General features: G+C 39.4%; 1 protein-coding gene across 1 annotated transcript in view; it reads left to right on the top strand.

The window, feature by feature from the left end:
- LOC139719675 (uncharacterized) overlaps nucleotides 1-25657 on the top strand; it is a 72804-nt gene that overhangs the window by 33981 nt on the left and 13166 nt on the right. Inside the window, exons 11-28 of the mRNA XM_071631073.1 lie at nucleotides 301-534; nucleotides 877-1389; nucleotides 2431-2574; nucleotides 3463-3543; nucleotides 4738-4847; nucleotides 5272-5395; nucleotides 6191-6406; nucleotides 7208-7300; nucleotides 8378-8442; nucleotides 9331-9383; nucleotides 10689-10768; nucleotides 11780-11818; nucleotides 12817-12968; nucleotides 13219-13377; nucleotides 17502-19809; nucleotides 23024-23140; nucleotides 23480-23598; nucleotides 24447-24570. Of these exons, the coding sequence (XP_071487174.1) occupies nucleotides 301-534; nucleotides 877-1389; nucleotides 2431-2574; nucleotides 3463-3543; nucleotides 4738-4847; nucleotides 5272-5395; nucleotides 6191-6406; nucleotides 7208-7300; nucleotides 8378-8442; nucleotides 9331-9383; nucleotides 10689-10768; nucleotides 11780-11818; nucleotides 12817-12968; nucleotides 13219-13377; nucleotides 17502-19809; nucleotides 23024-23140; nucleotides 23480-23598; nucleotides 24447-24570 (4731 nt within the window). The remainder of the gene's footprint in view (nucleotides 1-300; nucleotides 535-876; nucleotides 1390-2430; nucleotides 2575-3462; nucleotides 3544-4737; nucleotides 4848-5271; nucleotides 5396-6190; nucleotides 6407-7207; nucleotides 7301-8377; nucleotides 8443-9330; nucleotides 9384-10688; nucleotides 10769-11779; nucleotides 11819-12816; nucleotides 12969-13218; nucleotides 13378-17501; nucleotides 19810-23023; nucleotides 23141-23479; nucleotides 23599-24446; nucleotides 24571-25657) is intronic.

Here is a 25657-nt window from a genome sequence, read left to right as displayed (position 1 = left end):
CCATTCTTCGTTTTACAGTAATCATTACAATAGAAGGCATTTGATGAACGGCAGTGGGTGTTGTACTGTAATATGAATCTACACAAGATATCATTGTATTGACGGAATACAGACTCCTTAAAGACCAATTTCATACAACAAGCAATCCGCCCAACAAGTAAGATATTGATGAGTTGTCCCAAGTGTACTCAGGCCGGTGTCCAAGGGAAATGCATTTCATAGCAAAATATCTCGTCCTCAATGGGTTGATAGTCTCTTGCAGTTTATAAGTCTCCCTCAATTTTTTGGTTTTCTCACTAGGGTCATTACCGCTACGCCCAGGCCTTCTTCGAGCTCGGAGAACTAGACCGTGCCCTCAGAGAGAACAAGCGAGGGCAGACTTTATGTGCAGCAGCCAAGACGTCGACAGTCGACCTCAAACGTCAGGCAATGGACTTTGACATGGAGAGACACAGACTGATTGAGGAAAAGGAGACCGAGGGAGTGCCGGACCTCGTCAGCGACGATTCCGAGTCTGACAGTGATGGAGATAGGGTGAGTAGAGTTTATTAGTGAGAATTGCTACTCAAAAACTGGAAACTGACATTTTGTATTATTATTGACCAATAAAGTTGTATAGGTACAAGGGGTCGTACAAAGGGATGACTTATCCCTCCCTCCCCACAAATCAAGAAGAAGTTTTTGACAGTTTACTACATTGACTATATTTTATGTCATTTCCACTGTTGTTGAAAACTAAGTCAAATCTTCATCATACAGTTCAGTCTATGGCATAGTTAAGATAGTATCATGATGTTATGTAACCACTGTATTTATTCACGTGATTGTTATTGTAATGATCGCTAAGACTGTGGGATTGTTGTTCTTTTCCACCAGGCTCACAGATCCAAAAAGACTTCCCAGAGACCTGGAGACCTTAACCGGGATCTGGAGAAGGAAAAGAGAGAGTGGGAGAAAAAGATAAGGAAGAAACATGACGACAAAATGAGGAAGCAATTTGAAGAGAAGATGAGGAAGGAAAGAGAGATGGAAGAAAGATGGAAACGAGAGGAAGAGAGAGCGATGGAGCAGGAAGAAATTGAGAGACGACAGATTGAATTCTTTCAACGAATGACCATGGAGCGGGAGGCTAGGGAGATGGAGGAGGAAAAGCGTCGACTTGCGATAGAAAAGCAACGTCTGGAGGAGCAGCGTCGAAAGCTTGAAAAGCAGAAGGAGGGAAAAGAGGGGAAGAAAAAGGAAAAGAAGAAAAGAAAGAAAGAACAGGCAGCAGCTAGAAAGCAGCAAGAGGCATCGTCAGTAAGAAGGGATGACAACCTACATGCCAGACTTCAAGAGGAAGCAGAGAGAAAAAAACTGGAGGAAGAGGCTAGGAGGAAGCTAGAGCTGGTGAGTGTGATATAAAACCGATATTGAACTTCTGAAATAATGAGTGAAAAAGGTGGGGTCTGGGTAATGGATAGCTGAGGTTTGATTGCGAAAGTCCTAAGGGATAGAAGAGCAGAAACGTCTCCAACCCCGCCTTGCAGATGGTAGAAAAATCTTGTCTCATCATTATGATCATAATCGCTATGAAAGGAATTTTGAAAATGACATGTTTTGTATGTCTGTAAGCAAATTATTGTAATCTCAATTCTTGAATCACCTTTACCAAAGTGAGGTTTGGAGGTGATTTCATTTCTTGATTTGCTCAATTTTTGGTTTCCAAAACATGATTTGAGGCAGAGCTTCGCTGGATTGTATACTTGGTTCCTCTCAGTGACTCTGTGAAATGTACTACAATCTAGCCGCTCTGCATGAGCTAGTGCATGCTTTGCGAGTTTGAATGACAGGTCAGAAAGTTTGTTCCTCTAAAACTCACATCAGGATTAGAATCAGGAATTTCAAACATGATTAAAAGACTGCAATATTTTTTTTGTATGTAACGTCTGAAAGAGATCGTCAGAACTTCATATGATGGTGGACGATCAATTGTATGAATGCACATTGATGAGTGATTATTGAAACAGGTAGAGTTGGCTTGTTCGATGATAGCATGGGGGAGGGTTGGTCGTGAATTAATGTAATAATCAAGTCATGTTTATGAATAGGTGGAGGAAAGGTTCTGAAAACGAGACGAATGAAAATAGTTCGATGAGTGACTACATGTGTTAAGTCAGATTGATGTAATTCTGCAGTGAATTCTAGAGTTGGCATTTTTTTTTTAAATGGGTGGAGTTAACGTGATGACGCGTTTACTTTTTTATTTTTCAATAAATTGTACATCACCAGCAAAGAGCACTTAAAAATGATTGATTGATTGATTAAATGATCTATTCATCTATATGTTTATCTATTTATCTGTCTTTCTATCTATCTATTTATCTATCTAAATTGCATTTGATGTGATTTTACTGCATATCGTGCTGTCTTTCTCTCTGACACTTGAAGGATAAGCTACAGAGAGACATGGAGCAAAGGGAATTGCAGACAAACTTAAAGGAAGGGTCTGCTGCCCTCTTGAGTGGAAAGAACCGCCAGGCGATATCACTGTATGAGAAGGCCATGAACCTCCTGACTGCCTCAGAAAAAAAGGTAATGCAATGGTGACTGATGCAGTCAGATAATGTGGGCGCTTTGCTCTGATGGGTGTCATATGTCTTATACCTCTTGGCTGGTGTCACTAAAAAGAAGAAAATTTTGTCTCTGCATGATTATTCTTTCTCATTTCAGCAGACTCTTTTCTTTTCTTTTTTTTATGACCTTTATATACATCATCATATTAGCCATTATGACACCTAAACGTGTGAGTAGGCATGGTGCTGACTAGAGAAATGTCATAATTTTTGTAGAGAAAGATTATGAAGATACATAATTATTCACTAGTCAAGCTGCTCTTGGCAGATAATGCCTGGAAAGATTAACCGTTATATCATTGTCTTCAAAATGCAATCACGGACTTGACACGAGTGGTCTTGTGGGATAGAAATTGTGGAGTTACCCCCAGATTCATATGATGACCCATAGAAACAGATTCTAAAGTGATTGTGTTAGAAGTGGGGGTACCCCAATTTACTGTGACAATTGGATGAATTGCTGTTGTTTGTTTCAAAATCTGTCAGTGTAGCTTCACTCTGTTTTATTCAATATTTTCTTGTATTGTTTCATTTTTTCTTCTCTCCTTCTCAGTAAACCTTTGTTGTACCGTCTATCTCTGTAGCAATATGTTTATCTAGGCCCCATTTCATAAAACTTGTCATCAGTGACAAGTTGTCATAGTTGTTATAAGCTACTGAAATCCTTGAATCTGATTGGCTAAGAGCTAATTTGTCACAGAAATGTGGCAGTTGTCACTGATAACAAGTTTAATGGAAAGGGACCCAGGGGGTCTGTTCTTATTTCTGTCTTCATCTTCACGTGACAAGAATTTGTAATGTCCTTCAGTTACAATCCATAGATCATTTTTCTATCTCTCATCCATAGTATGGAGGGATGCATGAACCAGACTACATACTGTTCCTGTATGCTCACGCCCAGGTGCTCCTCGGATCCAACATACCATCGGTAAAGTTTTCCCTCTTTATGCATGAGTAGAAAAATTCATATGTAGAACACCAAGACAGACTCTGCCTGGATAGCATTACTGGTACTCCCTGGTTAGGTGTGTCACAGAATTTGACTTCACGACCGAAAAGTTGATTAGCCTTTTCTTTGTCAATGAGTCCAATGTGCACAAATTTCACACACAAACCTATGGACAGGTAATAAATGTGGCCTACAGAGGGTTATTAAGTTTCATTTCATGTTGTCTCGTAGGTCAGTGACGTCAACTTCTGTTGTTGTTTTTTTTTCCATACCAGGCTTGCAAGACATTTTATGTATAAGATTGTCAGTCTAACATCTGAATATTTGACTGATTCAAATTGTACTCATATGAAAGAGACCAGATTAAAGGTTAGAGAGCAGAGTGTCTCAGTTGTAATGTTTTTGAAGCATAGATGTAGGCCCTAAATGGTATCAAATGTGGTTCATCACTGCACACAGGGCAAAACTATGCACCTTAGAGTTACTCCATGCCCCCCCCAATACCTGTTGAAGGTCGATGTGCTATTCTGCAAATTAACTTTTAAGTGCCGCGAAGGTTGGCCTTGTAACAGATTGTGTACAGATTTGTACGTAGCACACACACAAATGAAGATTCTCTTGGAGTTGAGTGTAACTGATGAGGGAATGCTTCGGTGCTCCTATTCTCTGATGTGCAACTCTATTTCAGCAGGCCTGCGCTAGACATCGTTTTGAATGTTCATTGTACCTTGATGGGGTAGTAAATGAATATTACTTCAATCGAGCCAATCTCCCCACAACCTCCCCATCACATGGTGCCTCCACAGTACATTCCCATAAGCCTGTATTGATGCTCTGAATACCTTCTGTGATATCATAGGCAGAATAAATACCTACCTTGTAATTACAGATGAAAAGAAGAGATTTTAAACGTTATTTGTGTCCACAACTTATAATGATTGTACCAAATTTTGCAGGGTTTCGGACAGACTTATGTCACTTCTTTTTATCTTTTCTGAACTGAAACCAATGTGTGGACGTACGTCCTCATCATGTTACCTGTTAAGTATATAGAGATTGAATATCAATGTGAGTTACGCTTTGTAGTTTTAGTCAGTGATCAGGGTGCATTCTTTTTGTACTAAGGACGGGACATCACAAAATTCATGATTTTACTGTTTGTTTTGATATCAGGAAGTCCTTGAAGGCTTGGAGAAGCTGGAGAAAATTGTCGCAGATTTTCCAGCCGTGCGGATCGGTCTCGTCTTCTACGGCCTCGCTGAAGCCAACTACAAACTGAACAGGTAAGTGGACATTGCTGACCGTTGCAGTGGACAGTGTTGAAGTGGTGTCAAGAGACCCATTCATCATAGTTCTAGGTCTCATTTCATGAGGTACATTTTGATAGCAACTCTTGCTAGAGTAGCAATTTGTGGCAAAAGCCATTGTAGAAGCTTTGTAGACCATCACCACCTAGTTGTAGAGTAAGTTGTAGACCATTACCACACAGGTTATCCTTCATTTCATATGCTTTGTACAAGCATCTTAAAGGAGTTTATTTCACCATGCTAGCCCAATACATGAACAATGAGAAACCAAGTAGAAACTAGTCACATGCATACCATTTGATGTATTCATTAATTTCAAAGTATTGTATGGTGTGATATTTCACTGCATGAAGTTGCTGCACTTTTTACTTTATATTCTCTTTGCGTTTGTTCTGACCAGATTTTCTGAGGCTTTAGACGCAGTGGAGAAAGGGACTTTCATCATAGACCACTTTAACCAGAGTATCCAGACGTGGCCAGGGACTAACACTAACATCAAAGAAACTGAGAAGGGGAGACTTAACGTGAGTACTCTGTGTGGGACAGGAAGCAGGTGTAATGAAAAATGCTATACACACGAATACACACTCACACTGAAGAGCTGACAGGTGCTTGAACTTTTCTTAAGAAGGATTTTCTATGAAACAAATCGGTGTGAAGTGGGGCAGTACTATGTGTGTGCACTTGAATATAGTGTAAAACCAGAAATTTCTGCAGCATGAAATTTTAGTGAATACTGGCATTCAATTCATATAGACAATTTTTGCATGCATTTGAATTTTGCAAAACTTGGCTCTTGAAAAATTAAGATGCACATGGAAATTCCTGGTTTTACATTACATATAGAAATCCTTAAGAATATAGTTTGGTGATGCTTTTCTGTTCTGTAGGCCAGAGTCTGTTGTACTGTCGCCGAAGATTGTTGCTTGATAGTCATCATGATGCTAGCCCTGTTGGTCTGGGGGCTAAGGGGTTAATAAGACTTGAAACATGAAACTACTGGTAGTTTGTGTCAGCCTGTGACCCTTGCATCAGGGTAAAGAGTCTGAACCGAGGAGACTAGTGACACCAGTGGAGTGTATTGTTATCAGTGCTTGTTAAATTGAGACAAAGCTGTAGGTCATTGCTTGCTTCTAACCTGTCGAGGACAAGCTGATTTTGATGTAACACATATTTCTCATAGACACCTGCCGAAGTATGCTCAGAACTAGTCTTCACTGGGTTGAGCTCAGTTTGTGTGTGCTCTTGATTAAATGAAACCTGTGATTATGACCAAGTGAAATGTGAATGTGACATCCATGGCTGATATTTCCCACCAGGCTGCCCTCGCCGAGCTCCGCAACAGCTGCAAGTACCCGCCACGCCCCGACGCCCACTGTCGTTACCCAGAATGCACCACCAAACGAGAGATCTACCTCTCAGACCTGGACTTTAAGGGATACATCAAGGTGCGGTGTAGTGAGCGTTGTCAGCTGGAATACCACACAGCATGCTGGAAGACGATCAAAGCTAACATGAACATCAGCATTGAAAAGGTCTGTCTGTCATCAATCATATCTGAAATTATAACCAGTCATATAGTGCTTCTGAAGTTAGCTTTAATGTGTTAAATGAGTATCAAAAAGATTGCAATGATGATTTTTTTTTTCTTTCTCTCATGACATTTGTGCAGTTTAAAGTAAGGCCTGGAGCCATACTAGCTATAGTTAGTCGTGTAGGTGTTCTCTATTTCTAGAGGTTTTTCACTACCACTGGTACATGTATGTGCATTATTACCTCCGCCAAGGGAGGAGGTTATAGTTTCATCTACGTTGGTTTGTTTGTGCATGTACAAATAACTCAAAAAAAGTTGTTAACGGATTTAGATGAAACTTGCAGGAAAGGTTGAGAATGACACAAGTAACAGATGATTAAAGCTTGGAAGAGATCCAGGAATTTGTATAGATTTTAAGAAGGATTTTCGATATTTTGACAGGTAGGGTTAATGAACTTCGGAGTTCAAGCTGCATATTTTTTAGGCTTTCATACGCACATTAGAGTGCATGCTCTAATTTCCGGGCCAGAGCGAGGCATGCTGCGCAGCTGGCATTGATGACGAAACAGAAGATTTCTATATTGGGAAATACTGGTAGGACGATTTTCAGCACGCGTACGTATGGGTGGAAATCACTGATCTCTATGGAAGAACAAGGTCAGTAGTGGAAATAAGCTGCACTCTTGCACTCTCAGAGTACTTTTCTAGTTTATTGATTAAATTAATATACTTTCTAAGGTCATAATGTCTAAAGGCATTGTATACATTAATTGATGTTACCATGTCTTCCTTCATACTCTAGGATGCTCTCAACACACCATGCCCAACACCAGACTGCATTGGAACTCTGGACAGCATCAAGGTGTATGGAGCCAATGGACTACAGAAGACTGAGGTAGGATGCAATCCTGAACAAAGTTTTCCTTCACTTTAGCTCTGATGACTTTCATTTCATTTTTGTACCTCGTTATTGTTGTTTGGAATATGCAGATATGTGCTGCCGTGTCACCCTGATTCTGCAGGATGCTTCCTGAAAATTTGACTTTTTTTTTCTTGTTATGACAATAAGATACAAAAGTCTCCCTGATTTTGTATACCATTTGGCCTATATTGAGATGTATGTACATGTTACTCACAAGTTCCTCCCTGATTGCTCTTTGGAATCTTACTAATTTTGATATGGGTATTGGCAGCCTTGGATAAGATTATTTAGGTCATTAAAGCACTTTGGCTTTTATCTGCTGAGGTATTACTTGCAAAGACAAACAGTAGTTTTGAAGTACATTGTATATTCCTGACAGGTTTATAACAGTATTCCCTGTACTAGCCTGAAAGGTAAAGGAAGAGGAAGGCAGTGATTTGATGCAGCTTTGGTGTGCAGTTGTTGCAGTAGATGCCAGTCACAATACTTTCCTGGGAGTCTTGTTATAAAGCAGATTTCATCCAGAATTCATATATACATGTACATTCAGAATTTATCATCCCTAAATCAAAAGAAAAGACTGAACAAGGAATATTGAGACATTTGACAAACACATAAAAACTAACTGAAGACGATTGAGTCTTAAAATAAGTAAAACAGTAAGACCAGGTTATGATGAAAAGATGTTGATGATTTTACAACCACTCCATGAATTTTTATGATTTTAATGATATTGAGCAGCATGAGACGTTTGTTCAGTGCATTTTAAGTATTCCATTTTTAATGTAAAGTTATTAGTGTCAAGTTATTCTTCCAGACAGATTCATAACTTGATTTGATTCCCCCTCCCCCCCCCCCCCCCCCCCCCCAGTATGTAGCCAGGCTCTGAGAGAGGATTGAATTTTTAAAGTCCATTTTTGTTAGAAAATAACTTTTAAAAACACTTTCTCCAGATGACAATGCTCAGGGTAGAATATTTTTGTTTCAAATGATTCACCTTTTCTGTCATCAGCCCAGTATTGAATTTTCTCTGTTCCTTTTTGTTTGTAGACAAAAGTTGAGAAGCCAGTAAAGCAGAAAGAAGACATCAAACCCAAGCAGCAGCAGCCTCCTGGGTGAGGAATATGGAGAAATGGTTTTTATATTATAATAATAATAATAATGATAACTCAGTATTATATAGCGCTTATCAATGAAATTCTCTAAGCGCTTTACATAATATATACCTAAACATAAACTCCTGCATAATCCAAAATACTATAATTTACACAGTTATACTGACTGTGAATTCTGAGTATTGATTGGTTCAGATATTTTTGTTTAATATGAGAAGTGTGACTTGCAGTGTGAGACAAGTTGTGTATGATGTTGTAGTCTTGACTTTTATGCAGTTTATGAAGGTGTTGGTCTTGTTACAAATTATGTCTTGATTTCATTTTTCTTTCCTTCTTTGCCTTTGTATCCTTACATTCTTTCTTCACTTTCTACTTGACATTTCTAAGAAGCAAGGTAATATCCAGGATGACCTTCACCTGTGACATGTGAACCTGTTTGTGCCCAAACCAATCTAATTCTTGCTGAGCTGTCTCAGTACCATTCAGTTGATCCTTCCAAACAAAACTTGACCTTTGACATCTGTAGAACAATACACAAAAATGAACGGATCCAGGAATTGCGTAAAGGGGGGGGGGGGGGCATAAAAAATATTTTTGATGCTACTTGCGGGTTTCATTTCATTTTCTTTTTTTCTTTTTATGTCTTTGTTTTAACAACGTAAATAAAGGGGGAGGAGCGCGCCTGTAGCGCCCCCCTCTCGATCCGCCACTGAAAAAGAACCTGATTTAATAAGGATTATAGGATTCATTTTTCCTCTTCATGAAAATGAGTGTCTAGAACTACCTGATTGGTTCAAAAAGGAAAGTCAGAAGCTATGGTAGTAACAGAAATCACTGTAAGAGGTCATAGGTCAATCAGCTTTGTCTCTGTTTCACTTCTAACAACAGGAAATCCCGCAAGGATCAGCGAAAAGACAAGAAGTTCAAGAAGCCGAATCAGGGTGAGCAGAGGTCAGAGAAAGGTCAAGGAGATGCAGGAAGTCTGGTGCCAGAAGGGAAAGCTGCAACCAAGCAAGGTGATTAGAAAGAGATTAACCCGTTGAGGACAGGCTGAATTTACTACAACACACATTTCCTATGGACACCTGCCCGAGTACACTCGGGACTCATCCTCAACGGGTTAATAATTGATAAGATACTAACAAGTTTGGTCTCTATGTGTGTCTTCACTCTCCTCTGTACATGTCTTTACACCAGTTTGTATTATTTTCATGGTGCAGTCATTGCAGTCTGTTCTTTCCTGCCCTCTCCCTCTCTCATTTTCTCTTGATAGCTTCCCTTACTGAAATCTTACAAGAGGATTGGGCCAAAGGTCATTGACCATGGCAGAAAATGTCATTTCTGAACAGTTACTTCAGCTGTCAATGAACTTCCTCTAAATTTGACAAAATGGCTTCACAAGTGTTAGAATGTCCAAGGATAGTATGATTTGATTGTAAGGAGAGAAAGAGAGATGACTGTAATTTGGTATGATGAACAGAAGCACATTGTTAAAGGATTTCTTTTGTGAGGAGAATGTTACAAATGAATACACAAGTATCAATCAACTTCCTCTGAATATGACAAATTGGCTTTTCATATGCTGGAATATGATTTCAACCATGAACTGCAGTCAAATGGCTCTAGGACTTATTTGTTCATTTCTCCATTGCCTCCCAATTTTTTAGTGTTTTATCTTCTAGCTGCTTCCAATCTGTCTTTGTTAAACCTTTTTCTCCATTCACATGCTGTCTATTTGTCTTGAAAATGAATGTCCCTTTAGCCCTTTGTCTTAGATACGTGGTATACAATATATATTTGTGTGAGATGTGTTCTCTGTTCATCAACATATCAATCCAAGCTGTGTGCATCTCAGTGAGATTGTAGTAACCAAGAGTGGTTCCCTTGTTTCAGAGGAAGCACAAATCTCACGTATAATTTCTACTTCCAAATAATTTAGCATGGTAGGACAAGTACCCTGATACTAGATCTTAAAGCTCCTGTGAGCTCATGGAGTGTTGTAGTAGAAATCTGTTGGTAACCATGGTAACCATACTTGTATCAGATGATGAATGATCTGTCTTTATCCCCGTCAGGTGATACCGGTAAGCCATCTCAGGTTTCAAGGGTGCGGACGGTCTCTGATGCTGACAGCACCCATTCCTCTGATAGCAGCAAGAACCAGTCTACCCTGGAAGCTGGGACGGTGGGCGGAGCGGAGGGTGGAGCTGTGGGCGGAGCTGTGGGCGGAGCTGTGGGCGGAGCAGTGGGAGGGGAAGAAGACTTGGAGCCAAAGCCTGAGGCCACCTATGTCTTGAAGAGAGATGATATTATTGAAGAGGAGAAGGTATTTCTTGTCTGTCATTGTTTCCATGTCTGTCCAGTCTATGGGATGCTCTATTCTTTACAGTTACTTTTATTCTTAAATTTTTCTTAAAACTCACCTGTTTAGTCAGTTGTAATTTTTTTTTCTTCTTCTTTTGTTACTGTTAACGCTGATTTTGTTAATGTTATTGCGTTTTCTAGTCTATTTGTATGAGTAGCAAAGTGCGCTTAGAAACGTCAGTATGAAGAGCCATATAAATGCAATTATTATTATTATTATTATTCTGTATTCTGCCCAGAGACATGACTTCAGGTGGTTTGGGATTACTTCTTTGGGTTAGGATAAGGAATTGGAGTCAGAGTTGGAATTGTGCGTAGGATAAAGCTGGAGGTTTGGAATGTAAGATTATTGCTGTAGTTTAAAGAGTAGAGTGAGGCTCAGCAGTAAAGGTTTGGATTAGGAATGGGAGTTGAGATTCAGACTGGTGGTGAGAATAGAACATGTGAGTTTGTTATCAGGGCTGGATTTGGATTTGATGGGGGGGATTTGACAGACTAAAGGTAAGGATTGAGAGTGTGGATGTAGAATTAGAGGTAGATATCAAGATCCGAGTTGGGATTGGTAGTAGTGTAAGGAAAAGGGGATTGAGATTGGCACAGAGGGATAAAATTGTGGGTGGTTTAAGATTTGCTTGGGTTGTGACTGTCCATACAGGTTTAGTGTAGAGCTTGAACCTTAAAGATTTTGACTCAAGCTAGAGTGAAAGGTTATGGGTTGTGATTGCAGATGTGTCTTAATGTGTGGGGTTGAGTGTGAATTCAGAAAAGTCTGGACTGGCAGGGTGTAACCACTGTTGTAATAAATGGAACAAAATGGAAATGAATTAAGTAGAAGCACCTAGCATCTCCCTAACAATTCTCCCCAATCAGTCATATAAGTAGTCAACCCTCATTCTGATGACTGTTAAAGGTAGGAATTCTTCATACTGGAGTGAACATGACCACCTTTTCATTTCTTTTTCCTTTTTTGCAGCCCAAAAAGTCGAAAAGTAAGCCCAAGAAGTACAGACCGGTAAGTAAACTGGAGTCAAGGATTATATCTTGTGCCTGTTATAGGGTGTGTACAGTTCTGGTCGAGGTGAAGATTTAGCTTTTAACGTTTTGCGAGATATTCAGAAACCACTCTATGAGATGTCAAAGAGCATGCAGTTCTAAGGGGTATCAAAAGTTTATTCGATGAAAAAAGGTTTTGAAATGGCTGAGATATCCAAAAACAAGATGAAACAGAGAGATCTTAATAAAGTTGTGGCATGTCGCCTTTTATTATTAACACTTTTTTGGATATCTCAGCCATTTGAAAACCAATTTTCATCAAATAAACGTTGAATCCTTAAAATTACATGCTCTTTCATATTTCATAAGACGCTTTTCATTATCTCACTTAGGAATGTTCAAAACATGAATCCCTACCTCAACCAGTACTGTACAGTCCCTTTATGGTTGCACAATTTGATTTCTTTGTATACTGTATGTGGCATATATTTTATGGTGTTGTTATTTTGAGAATTTTGTGAGTCAGCTGACATAAGAGAAATCAACAACTCTATTAAAAAAAACATTGCTTCCCCTAACAGAAATGGTGTACATTTATGATTTTAGTGTGACTCAAGCCTGTAGCAGTTTAGTCACTCTTTGAGTGTAAGAAGGGGAACAAGACAGTGCATCAGTTTCTGAGTTGATTAAATTGTGTGAGAAGGGTTCAACTCTTCTCTGATTGAAATGAGTGATGGACTGTTGTATACAAGAATGATATTAAGTTCAAACATAAATAAATCTTGACATGATGGATGCTGAATTAAGCCTTGCTGATTTGGTCTTCATAGCCAGGATAGACCTTACAATAGATCCTTGTATGCTGGTCAACAAAAAGATGAAAATTGATTACTTCAGTATTTTGTAGAACCAAGATTTTTAGATGTCTTGATTTATTTAAGAACAATTGCCCTGATGTATAAGCCACATTCTTAGGTATTCATATTTTTGATGTGCTTTGTGCAGATGGGTTTATAGTGGTTATTATTTCTCGTTTGCATGTTGGCTTTCCTTCATATTCAACCACTCCAGGTGAATGACATCAATGAGCTGATGGCTTTCCAGTTTGAGGAGGAGAATAGACGTCTGTATGGAGCAGAGAACGCTGAGGAGTTGGAGAACATCAACAGGTGTGTTTACTAGCCTTGTGATCCAGTCTGTTTGACATTTTTTCTGTGATGTGTGACACTTGTAGAGTACAAATTGTACCGATAGTATTCTCTTGAGAGACATGCAGACTTCTTTATGTCAATCCATCTTCTGTCCTAAGGGCGGTTTATTAATCTTTTTTGTTTCTAGCGATAGATGCCAGAAGTACATGTTTCCCTGGTTACAATCAGTGTGTATAATTATTGTCTTACCTTGACTTCAAATCTGCAGAAAATGGCAGTCAACGTTAGCGGTGTCACTGCCTGAAGACCGGCCCTTCGCCATCCCGGAGCACCTCAAGGAAGCAGCTGCTAACCTTGAGGCATCGTTTGGTGTCTCCAAGGAGGAGGATGAAGAGGAGGAGGAGAGCCGGAGGATGGCACTCTACCTGTGAGTACTACCACGACAGGTGGTCCTAGGGCTGAGGCCAGGGTATAAACTGGCCCTCCCTCGCCCTGTGGGCCGATGATATTCACCCGTTTGCAGGAGCTGCCTCTAGGGGGCTAATCAAATCACTCTACCATTGTACCATCAACCAGATACTACCGTACATGAGCCTGGCATCTCAGAGACACGCTTCGTATATATCACAGATGGAACCAACGTTATGAATGTTGCAAGGTTTCTAGAGGAAATATGTTGTTCATAGAGTTCCTTTGTCATTAGTTACAATAGTTTAGTGGGTGTCTCATGAGGTGTCATGGAAGTGGGGGGGGGGGGGGCATTGTTCAAGTGAGCATCACAGCAGAACCATATTGGTAAAAATTGACGCTTCAAATTTAAAGGTCCCCAAACCTTGCTAAGAATATTCTTTTCCAAGTTCAGCTAGTAAAGTCTGACTAGAGTGATGTAGGTGAGAGCTTACAAATGTATTGGGAAATATTTCCTTTGATTAAAGGGGGTTAAAAATGTTTCCTTGAGGTTCAGGGTCAAGATCAAGGATTTCTGGTTGAAGCATGCATTCAAAAGGTTATGATATGAGGGCAAAGAAAAAAGATATTTGATGAAGGAGGGTGGTCATGGAGAGTTGTACCTACTGAAATCAAGAATCAGTAAAAAATGGTATCTGAAATGTTTATTTTTAAAAGGCACCTTTTACAAGAATAACTGCAGTAGATGCTATGTAACACAGAAAATTAAGTTTTGTACAGTATGTAAAATGTAATGTGTCTTTGTTGTTTCTTTCAAGTTGTTTTGTGCAGTGTATTAATGTATATGTTTAACCATTTATGTGCCCATGGACTTAGCCCAACAAACCAAACTTTTTTATCTACATTCAGTAATCGATCCTAAATTGTAGCCTTAAACAAGCACAGTCAGGTGTATCAGTGTGCCTCAGTCCAACAGGAAAGGCATAGCGATTGATGGAATTAACCCTATTCTAACTGGGCTATTTGAGACCAAGTTTTTACTGGGGGGGGGGGGTCAATTTGACCCCCCCCCCCCCCCCAATTAGAATAGGGTTAAGGCGATCAGGTAATCGCTATTCACTGACAAGTAGTTCAAGATGATGTGCTAATCGGCAAAGAAAGAACTTCAGCCCAGTGGCAGATCCAGAGGGGGGCGCACCGGGCTTGTGCCCCCTTTTTCTTTCTTGTTAAAACAAAAGAAAGAAAAAGAAAAAAATGGGGGGGCTCTTGTGCCCCCCTTTAATTCTGTAAAGGCGCCTCCCTTTTACGGAAATCCTGTTTCCCCTGCAGCCTGTGTGCAAATTTGTGAATGAAGCCCATTAAGGGTTAAAAACATTTTTACCGGAAGGAAACAGGAAAACTTATTGCTTGTTTATGTTGCTAGCATCAAGAATTGTTAGCAAAATGAGCCAAAGTGACTACAGCAGAGAGTTCATGGCAAGGGCATACCAACTGGGAAACACATTCCTTCCTTGGTAGCTGCCCTGCTTGGCGATAATCATTTTACCTCTGTTCAGCTTTATGACGTATTGTTTAATAGCATAGTATTATTCTTTTATCTACCAAATAGAATGAATGCAGATTCTAATGCCAGAGAGTGCACAAATAATCATGTGTTTATGCAAAATAAGATTATATCAGATTATATTTTAATAGATTAGATTATATTTTGTGTATACATGTATGTTCATAATGTATATAACCACTCCCTCATAGGCAGCCAATGTGTTTGTTTTGTGTTATGTGGTAACATATTAACATTGTACTTGTCTCCTTGTAATTAAAATGTCTTGTCATTTATTCCATACATTCTAATATGTTGTAAGGGTAGGGTGCGAATTATCTATAGGCACAATTATGTATTTGAAAGTCGCTTGAAAATCTGAGGCTTTGATCTACTCATGTTACCTTTTTTCTGAGAAGTAATGAACTTGCTGAGCAACTCTCACAGTTCTGTGCATTATGGCTAGTCTTCTACAAAGGCTTTAAAGTGTGATCCAAGTCATAATTCTTTGTAGGTCATTGCTATGATGTAAGTTTGTGTAAGTTTGTGTTACTATATGTGTAGAGTGTGAGATAAATCATTCTCTCTATGCAATAAAGGCTGGAGAGGAGTTCATCTTTAATGAGTTGCACACTTACCCAAACTACAGGGTAAATGCACTAACATTCACAGCACAGAGGTGATAGGACAATGTGCATACTGTCCATGTGATAGATCATTCACAGATTTTTTCTTTCTTTCTTTTAAAGCAGGGGGGGGGGGGGAGGTGAGGATATTATTTCCAGGGTTGTTTTAAGTTGGAGGCCACCCGATACTGGTACTGCTGTGGAAGTGCAATTAGACTTGATGTTTGAATATTTTGAACTAACCTAAACCTGTCAAGGACAAGCTGATTTTGCTACTGTGCACTCCCGTTATAACGAACACAGTTGTAACGAAATTCCGGTTTAGTACAAGGAAGTAAAAATTTAGGCTGCAACACAATAGGCTCTATGTTTTTTATTGTTTATTTAGTTCAGTTAAAACAAATTTTCGATGTAATGAAAGAAAACTGCCGGTCCCGAGGACTTCATTATAACTTGAGTCCACTGTATAACATGTTTCCCATAGACATCTGCCTGAGTATACTTGGGACTTTTCTAACAGGTTAAACATGTTAATTTACAGGTATTGGCAACATCTGTGTGTGACTTGCTAATTTAACAAGGATGTGCCTTTATCTTTTATTGTCAATCGTAAAAGACACTGAGGAACTTATAACGTTAGCTGTTTTCTAGCTTTTCTGTACTAATTTAGATCTGTAGATAAACGGTCAAGGCTAACCTTTATAGTGAATGATTCTTTCTAAATGCACTCTCGCAGTCACTGCCTCCATCTACAAGGCAGAAGAGTTTGAATCAGCTGTAGGGACTAAAATTTGATGTAATGCATAGTTATTTGTGAGACTTTCAAATTACTCAAGGTCTTTAACTGTACGTTTGATTCTGCATGTGTAAATAACAGCTGCATGCCATTATGAAGACAGTTATATGAGAACGTCTTGCACATCATCTTTGAGAACATTTACTGGTAGTACCACATGTTCAAACTAATAAGGCCATAGTAGAATACAGATGATATGGAGTAGTGACATTGCATTTATAGAAAATGAGGATTTAAATAAATGTAATTGACATCTGTGTTGCAAATTGAGCTAGTTTGTGGCATGTCCAAATTCATTAAATTCTTGCGTCGATGTAGGGCAATTTGTCAATCAGTTGCAAAAAAATTGCAGCATGTGTTAAGTCAGGGCTCGACATTAGCTGTGTCCTGGGGCCACTAAAATTGGTGTCAGACCCCCAAATTTATCTAGTGGTGAACCGATCCCGCAACCTAAATTCCAAATGAATTATTACTTTTGCTTTTATTTCGGGCCACTTCATATCTTTCCAGGCCACCAAAATTTTAGATTTGATGATTGTAGTGTCCCAAACGTGCCCCCAGACAAAAAGTCAATGTCGAGCCCTGATTGAGTGCTCTAATAATGAAGTTTCTTTGCACATTTAAGTCATAGCAGAAGTAATAGAGAGTTGTTAACTTGCAAGTCCGTTGTGTCTTAGTACCATTGTAGAGTTGCACTGTCACAAGGAAGTTTTTTGTGTATGTAAATAAAGATGCACTATCTAAATGAATTTGATGAATTAACATTTCATTCTTCCTCTTCTGTTACAGAATCATGTCTGTAACTATAATTTCTAAAACCAGAGAGAATGACCAAAAATATCAAATACACAGTAATCATCGCAGAGACAGGGACTGCTTGCAACACTTATTGCTCTAGTTGCTTTATGACATTCACTCTTTGATAATCACCAGTGCAGTGATAAAGTTATTGTTTGCCCGTTTCTTTTAAAATCTCTAGCATTTTATTTTCTTTTTTGCTTTTGGCACTTTACATTACATTGAGTGATTTCATTTGTGGTTGTAAGCCAAGGCAAGAGGTGCCACATATTGTTTGATATTCAAACTCTTGTAATAGTGGATCTTTGTACATTGTTCATGGCGTCAGAAACTTTTTGTTTGAAGAGAAACCTTCTTTTGTGTGCAATCCTTTCTTTCAGGAATTTGAAGGATTTGTTTGAGTCCCATGGTCCCCTTCACCTGAAAGACCCCATCCTGATAGCGTGGTTCATAAAGCTGCCCTTTGAACATAAGAAGCTCATCCTAAAGGAAGGAGGGCTAGAGACCTTCCTGTGTCGTGCTCAGGATATTGTGCTCGTAGGCAGGTATGCCGGCCTCTTACGGGATGAGCGAATATGTCGTGAGCTGGCTGAAGCAGATCCTGACCCTAGTCGGCACAATCTTTCAGGAATGTCAGAAAGCACAACCCTCCGTAACTCCTCCCTCGATCCAAACGTTCAGCCTTTTGTCCCAAGGGAAGGTGGTTACAGACCCATGCAGCAACTCGACTCATTTGATGACATGTATGATGCAGAGAGCAGCGACGAAAGCGATGATGAATCTGACAGGGAGGATGACAGTGATGGAGACGGAGAAGAGTCTGAGGAGGAAAATGATGAAGATCTGGAAGAAGCCGACACTGAACAGGAAGTTTGTGACCTTCAAGATCCACCGACAAATTCCACACTTGTAGAGGAAGAAGGAGCAGAGTCAAGTCCTTTGACATTAAGTGTGGGTGAGATGGAGACAGAGTTTGGGAAGACTGATGCCATTGATGATGATGACTTTCATTGGGAGGACCATTGGAACTCCAAAGAGCACTCCAGAGAGGACTTCGTGGAAAGTGATGATGATGATGAGGAGGAGGAGGAGGAGGAGTACAAAGAGAAGGGGGATCAGGAGAACAAGGAGAAGACAGAGGAGGAAGAGAAGGAGAACAAGTTGGAAGATGAGATGGAAGAAGAGAAGGAAAATGAGGAGAAAGAGGAGGTAGAGGAGGTGGTTGAAACAGAGGAGAAAGAGGAAAATGAAGCAGATGATGTCGAGGAGAAAAGTGTCCAGGAGACGATGGTAATGGAGGGAAAAAATGAAATTCGAGAGGAATCTGCTACCATAGCAGCAACAGAGATGATGAAAGGCGAAGACACCGCTATATTAGAGGAGCAGGACCAGGATCAGAGTGAAGATGGCTCCAGTCCAGATAGTTCTCTAGAAAGAGAACAGCCTCAATCTGAACATGGCGATGGTATTGATGCCACAGATGATAGCCAGTCAGATGCCAGTCAGAATGTCCAACCAGCTCATCTTTCAGCATCCTCCAGCAGTGAGATGCCATCTCCTGTGGAGGACCCTCCCCTGCCTGGTAGCCATGTTTCACAGCCTGGACTCCCAAGTAAAGAGGACAATGTTGGTACCACTGTCACTCAACAAGACTTCCCTACAGCATCAAGCCACGAACAGGATTTCCCGTCTGCGGAATCCTCTGAGACGAGAGATACCCCAATCCCCTGTGATGCGACTAAAACCAGCTGCAGTGAGCCAGAAATCTGCTCATCTATGGACAACGAAATAAATCCCATATCTGTTGACTCCTACCCATGTAAAACCACAAGCGTTAAGAGTTGTAGCTCAGGCTATTCTCATGTTGATAGTGTCCAAACTTCAGAGAGAAAACTGGAGGAATCCTGTGATGAGCCAAGAACAGATCCTAGTCAGCCTCCTGTTGATGGTCCTACCCGGGGCACAGAAGGATTAGGGAATAGTGCTTCAACTGAGGACACAGCAGTAGCAAGCAAGGAGGATGGTGTCAGTCCCATCACCCACAGCAGTGACACTAAGCCACCAGAGGAAGTGTCCGGTACAGACAGACTGGGTGATCAGACTGAGGCTGATGAGTTTCTGCCTATGTCTAGTCCTGGCATCAGTGATGAGAAGGAAGACACTGGTGGTGACACACCTGTTAATGATGCCTTGAGTCTGGCCTTTAGTGACAGGGCTGATGACCAGGAGGGTGACCAGGCTGTGGCTACAACAGATTTGATCGAGACCGTTGATGTCAGTTCTTACATTAGTGCCTACGAAGAAGATACCAGTAGTGATTCATCTTTACATGGTTATATGGGTCTTCTGCCTGGTACCTTCGATCGTTTGATGGAGCAGGCTGTGGCTAATGCAGAAAAGATCATGGATGATGCTATAGCTGCAACAGAAACAATCAAGGCTGATACTGTGGCTGCAATAGAAACCACCAAGGCTGTTGCTGTGGCTGCCACCCCTGAAAAAAACACACAAGGTGCAGTCGCCAAACTTAATCCACGGTCAGAGGATTACTGGAAACAGATGTACGAGGAGAGGTTTAATGCATGGATGGAGAAAAGGCCGCCCTCCCCTGCAACCAACACAAGAACTTTTGGAACCAACACAACTCTGGACGTTGTTGAGATGGAGCAGGAGATGGAACAGCTTCAGGTAGGTGTGCTCTGATGGATGTGGTTTCTTGGGTGTGGTTTATTGGGTATGCTTTGGTGAGTATGGTTTCTTGATTGCAGTTTCTTGGGCGTGGTTTTGGGGGTATAGTTTGTTTGATGTGGTTTCTTTGGTTTGGTTTCTTGGGTGTGTTTGTTTTTTGTTCGTTTGTTTGTTTGTTTGTTTTTTGTGTGTGGTTTGTGGATGTTGTGTCTTGGGTGTGTTTTACTTTGTTTTTTTGGTTTTTTTGTGTGTTTTATGGATGTTTTTTCTTGAGTAACCGTGTGCCTGATAGATGTGACTTCTCTTTTGGGTCGGCTTTGTGTAGTACATTATAGGGAGGGTTTTGTCTGATGCAAATGGCTTGCCATATATTTCTGTTTTCCTTTGTGGATGTGATGACAGTTGGGTTTGTCTCCCTCTGTTGACAAAAAGACACCAATGGTTGGGATATCTAATACCACCATTCCCTGCCAACCCTTACACCTTGTAGTGCTTGCAGAGAGAACTAGTGAAAGACAGACAATTGTGGGGCTTGAATTCAGAAAAAAAAAAATTACCTGCTGCTGACAGGTTTCCCCTATATGATCAAATTTCATGCCTCTCAAGGAACCCATTTGCATCCATTTCTGGGATAAAGGGATAGTATAATTTTTCACCAAGATGGGGCTTCAGGTTTCCAACTTTTTTTGTGTGTGAGATAATGAGAAACATCTTATGAAATGTGATGTGAAAGATCATACAATTCTAGAAGGGATTCAATTTTTTTTATATGAAAGTTGGTTTTGAAATGGCTGAGATATTCACAACAGTAAAACAAAGGAGTCCTATTGAAAGGTGTGTCCCACCTTTTATTAATGACCCCTTTGTTTTTATGCCTCCGCCACGAAGTGGTGCCGGAGGCATTATGTTTTCGGGTTGTCCGTCCGTCCGTCCTTCGTCCGTCCTTCCGTCCGTCCGTAATGAATTTTGTGGACAGGGTAACTATCAAAACCTTTTGAGGTATCCTAATGAAACTTGGCATGTATGTGTATTAGGGGGTGAAGTTGTGCCTATCAACTTTTGAGTGCACATGCTCAAGGTCAAAGGTCAAAAGGTCAAGGTCAAATACATAAAATTTCACTATTTCCACCATATCTATGCAATGCCTGAAGATATTTTCTTGAATCTTAGTGTATACATGTATTACCCAATTAAGATTCTCTGGTGAAAGTTTGGGTCGTGAGGTCAAAGGTCAAAGGTCAAAAGGTCAAGTACAAATATTAAAACTTCACCTTTTTTCTCTGTACCTTGGAAATTATTCAAGGTATCTTCATGGAACATAGTATATATACATGTACTGACTGGCAGTGATTATCTAGAACATTTAGGGTTCATGGGGTCAGGGGTCAAAGGTCAAGGGAAACACTTCAAAATTTTACTATTTCCGTCATGTTTATGCAATGCTGGCAGGATTATTATATTTTTTACACTTGATGTATGCATGCATAACCTAATAGAGATTCTTTGGAAAGTTTTTTTTTTCTTTTGTTTTTGCCTCAAAGGTCAAAAGGTCAAAGATCAAGTGAAAGTGCTGAACTAAGCTTTTCCTCCATATCTCAGAAGTGGCTCAAGTTATCTTGAAACATACTACATATTTATGCATGTTCTGCCTGACAGTGATTATTTTATGCATTTTAGGGTCAAAGGCCAGATGAAAATGGTAACAATTTACTATTCAATACAGAAATTGCACTTTTTCTCCGTACCTTGAAAATAACTCAATGCATAAACATATGAATGGGTGAAAGTCAAGTTAAAGTCCTTAACTCCCAAATACATGCTCTCCTATTCATCCAATTAAACCTAGGTCAAGGAAGGTGAACATTTAACACATTTGTGACAAACTTGTGACAAACTTGTTTTAATATTTTGCCAATTTTGTGAAAATGTAATCACACATTGTCCACGTATGTACTATCTGTACCTATTAGGAGAATCATGCATTATGGCGGAGGCATACCAGTCGCCATAGCGACATTTCTAGTTGGATATATAAGGCATTTCACAACCAATTTTCATCGAATAAATTTTAAGTCCCTTATAATTGCATGCTCTTTCACATTTCATAAAAGGTTTCTCATTACTTCACAAAAAAGCTGAAAACCTGCAGCCCCATCTCAATCAAAGCTATGCCATCCCTTTAATCACCAGGGACATTTCACCTCCAGCAAGCAAAATCTCATGCTGCAAAATGCATTTTTTTTATTTAAAGACTTGCTTCAAATTTGTGCATAAGTGCAAGCAAAGTCCCTTGTGAAACCCCTCGAATCAAGTTGAAGCATTCATTTTGGCCCTGGGGCATTCAATTATACAACTTGCTCGTTGAGTATCTGTACATATCAACCTGTGTTCTATAGAATTGTTTTTTTAGCTTTCTCATATTTCTATCTTCATTGTCATAAAAATTTCACATTGTTTGATTGTTCATTTGTTTGTTTGTCTGTTTTTTTTTTTTGGGGGGGGGAGGGATGTCATTCATTTCATTTTTTGAAAATTACCCACAACCAAAATCGTATTCGTAGGATGTCCTGAGAAATAACAAGTGTATACATGTGCAGACTTCTCTGCCCTTTTGGGGGCAAGGCAATAAATGTACTGGGTCTTCTCTTCTGTTGTCTTTGTGAGGGACATGATCAGTTACCCTCTCATCACTCTCAGTATGATTTGTTGGTAACCATTAAATGCTAGCATACACATCTTCTGATTTTTGCATTTGCAAAACAAATAATAAAGTAGAATGTAATACAAACAATAAGAAATTGAATGGATGTCAAAAGTAATTAAAAAAACTTGAATAAATTTACTTGCAGATATAATGTGAGAAACCCATTAGGCCTGACAATTTTGCATATTGCATCCTTAATTAGCAATTTAATGATAATAGTAATAATAATAGTGGCTACTTGTATAGTGCAAAGGTCCACCTTTCAGTGCTCAGGGCACTTTAATTTAAATTTGATTTTGATTTAATTTAAAAGTGATGAATGTATGATGACAGGTATGAAATTCCATGTATTGATTTAGCTTGAGTCACTTGGTATCCATACCAAATTTCTTTTCATTTCATCATTTGGGGGGGGGGGGTTCTCTCTTCATGTGACTAATTCCACATTGTCTCATATTGCGCAAGACAAACTATTTGGCAATCACCTTGTCATTTCCTCTGTGAATGTAGAAAACTTTGCAAGAGAGCATTATTCAGCTAGAGCTGTCACAGAGAAAAGGCAATCAGGATCGGCAACTTTTGGCGCGGAGAGAAGTCTGCATGAAAGGGGAAAGGCAACATCTCAAGGTTAGGACACCATTCCCACCCCTCTATGAAACTGTTTAACCTAAAACCCTACACTACAAAGCTTTGAATATAAAACAGATTAATTAACTAACGGCTTGTTAGGTTTAAAGATTCATTAACTAATGGCATGTTGGGTTAAAGATTCTGTTTCTATGCTTTATAGTATGTCTCGATTGAAGCATGTAATGCTCTGTGGGTATAATGCATCCAAATATTTGTGAGTTACTGTTCATGTGAGAATCCTTTTGCATGATAAATGTGCAATAATGAGGCAAACACGTGTACAACTATGGGTATCCAACGGTATTGATGGCAAACTACAAAATGATCTATTCACAGGATGAGATTGATCAGCTGAAGAATAGTGTGCTTGAGAAGGAAAGAATGGAAGATCAAAACAGAAAAGATCTAATGAAGAGACTGGAGGAAGAGACTAGGAAATGCTACCAGTATGAAGAGTGAGTATCTCTATTATGTATGTTTTATACTTCTTTTTGATGTGACTGTTTATATGTCTGGTTATGTGTTTGTTTATTTCTTTATTTGTCTGTTTCTCTGTCTTTTGTGAATTCGGACTTCCAATTGTTCTGTGAGTGATTAGATTTAGGAACATAGTGCAGTATTTTCAAGCACCTTGTTCATGTACTGTGTACTGCGTACCTATATGTGCATGTGCACCTGACTTTTATGTCGGGATTAGACTGACATCTACTTACGAAAGTCACATATAAATACCCCACGGAACATATGTTGTATACAGAATATACTCATACAACAAAAACGGATCATCTGTTACTCCGTAATCAACAAGCATGGAGACTGAAATAACTAAGTCTTTGAAATTAATAGTTTATGAAAAAACTTTGTACTCTTATGAATGCTATTCATCACAACATACATTGTACAATCACAACTTTGGAGTATTCCCACCATTATTTTCAATCACTACATGTATATAACCTTGGACATTTCAAGGAAATTACTTGAGAGACACATATTTCAACCATAACAAGTTAGTGATGTCTTTTTTATCAGAATTAGAGTACTTTAGTTTGTGTAGATTAATGTGACTTATTTCTATAATAATTGTAAAACCATGGAAAAAATGACTGAATGTATTCAGCACTAACAGCCTGTTTGATATTGTATTGTTGTTAAAGGTAGATCTTTAGGATGAAAATTATGATTGTAATCTGTGTTTCCCATGTTCCTGATATTCCATTCGACATACAAATAATGATTCTTGCATGGAGCTGTTTGAAATTTAGATCCATTTTGCATCGAGTTGATTCTCATCCCTCTACAGGAGACTCAGGGAGTTGGAGTTCAAACAGACTGAGTACAGCGCCCTCAAGGACACACATATACAACTCACAGAGACTTGGGGGAATGAGAAGAAGATGCTTCGTGCTGAAATCTCCAATCTAAGGGTTAGTGACTGTAGAAAGACATTCTGATCAGAATCATGAGAAATAGTTCCATTGAGAAGAATAATGATAATATTATGAAGTACAGTTGAACCTCTCGTATCCGGACAAGTCGGGACCGGGGCTCATCCAGATAAGGGATTTGGCCGGATACGGGAGACTCATTGCTTTAAATACATGTACAGATACAGCTGTACATACACATGTACTGATGTAGCCCATTGTACCCATTGTAGTACCACATGTAGTAATGTGTATACTGCAACCTTTTCATTGTTACATTTGGGGATGTTTGGGGATGTTAAAATGTCTGAAGGTAAGCAATTTGGAAGGAAATTTGATGTAATGTATGTTAATCATGTTGGAAGTAATATGTAATTCATGTGTGTTTGTGTAGGAGTTCTCAAGGAGTTAGGAATCCCCCTTTCCTCCCGGGAAAAAAAAAAAAATCACGGCGAGATTGCGTCCGTATAGTAGAGAGATCCGGAGAAAGGGAGGCTGGATAAGAGAGGTTCAACTGTACATCAAATATATATCAGTTGAGAATGATAAGGGCATTAAGGTGCCTCGAACACTATCGCAATGGCTCTAGTGACAACTCAACACCCTTATCATTCTCTGCCGATGATATATTAGCTTGTCATATAACATGTGCCTGGCCAATGCAAAGCTAACCCTAACCCAAGCTTACTAAAGTCATGAAGGTATATTGTGTCTTTTGTAGAAAGGTATATTTTAAAATCACGCTTCTTTTGATGGTCCATTGAATCTGCTCTTTCTTATTCTTTGTATGACACAATGTGCTTGGTTGATGCCATTTGCTTACTATTGCTAGTCACCTGGGGTGAACTACATGGGGTCAGTATCATTGGCAGTTTTCTCTTGTGTGGATAGGTAGGTAGACCACTTCACTGGTTTAGCACCCTGCTTTTTTTGTGATGAAATGAAGTGGGATCCTGACGTTGTGAGTTATGAAATAAATTGATTTTTCACGCCTTATGCTTTTCCCATATCTTCTGTTTTCTTTTCATTTTTAGAATCACAAAAGAAAAATGTGATTTTTTTTTTGCTGTATGAAAAATATAGATGG

Source organism: Diadema antillarum, unplaced genomic scaffold, assembly GCF_040938485.1.
Source record: "Diadema antillarum isolate AM-2024a unplaced genomic scaffold, OU_Dant_1.0 scf00000113, whole genome shotgun sequence".
NCBI classification, from domain to species: domain Eukaryota; kingdom Metazoa; phylum Echinodermata; class Echinoidea; order Diadematoida; family Diadematidae; genus Diadema; species Diadema antillarum.
The sequence above is the reverse complement of the archived record's forward strand: the minus strand, read 5'-3'. Positions and strand labels throughout refer to the sequence as shown.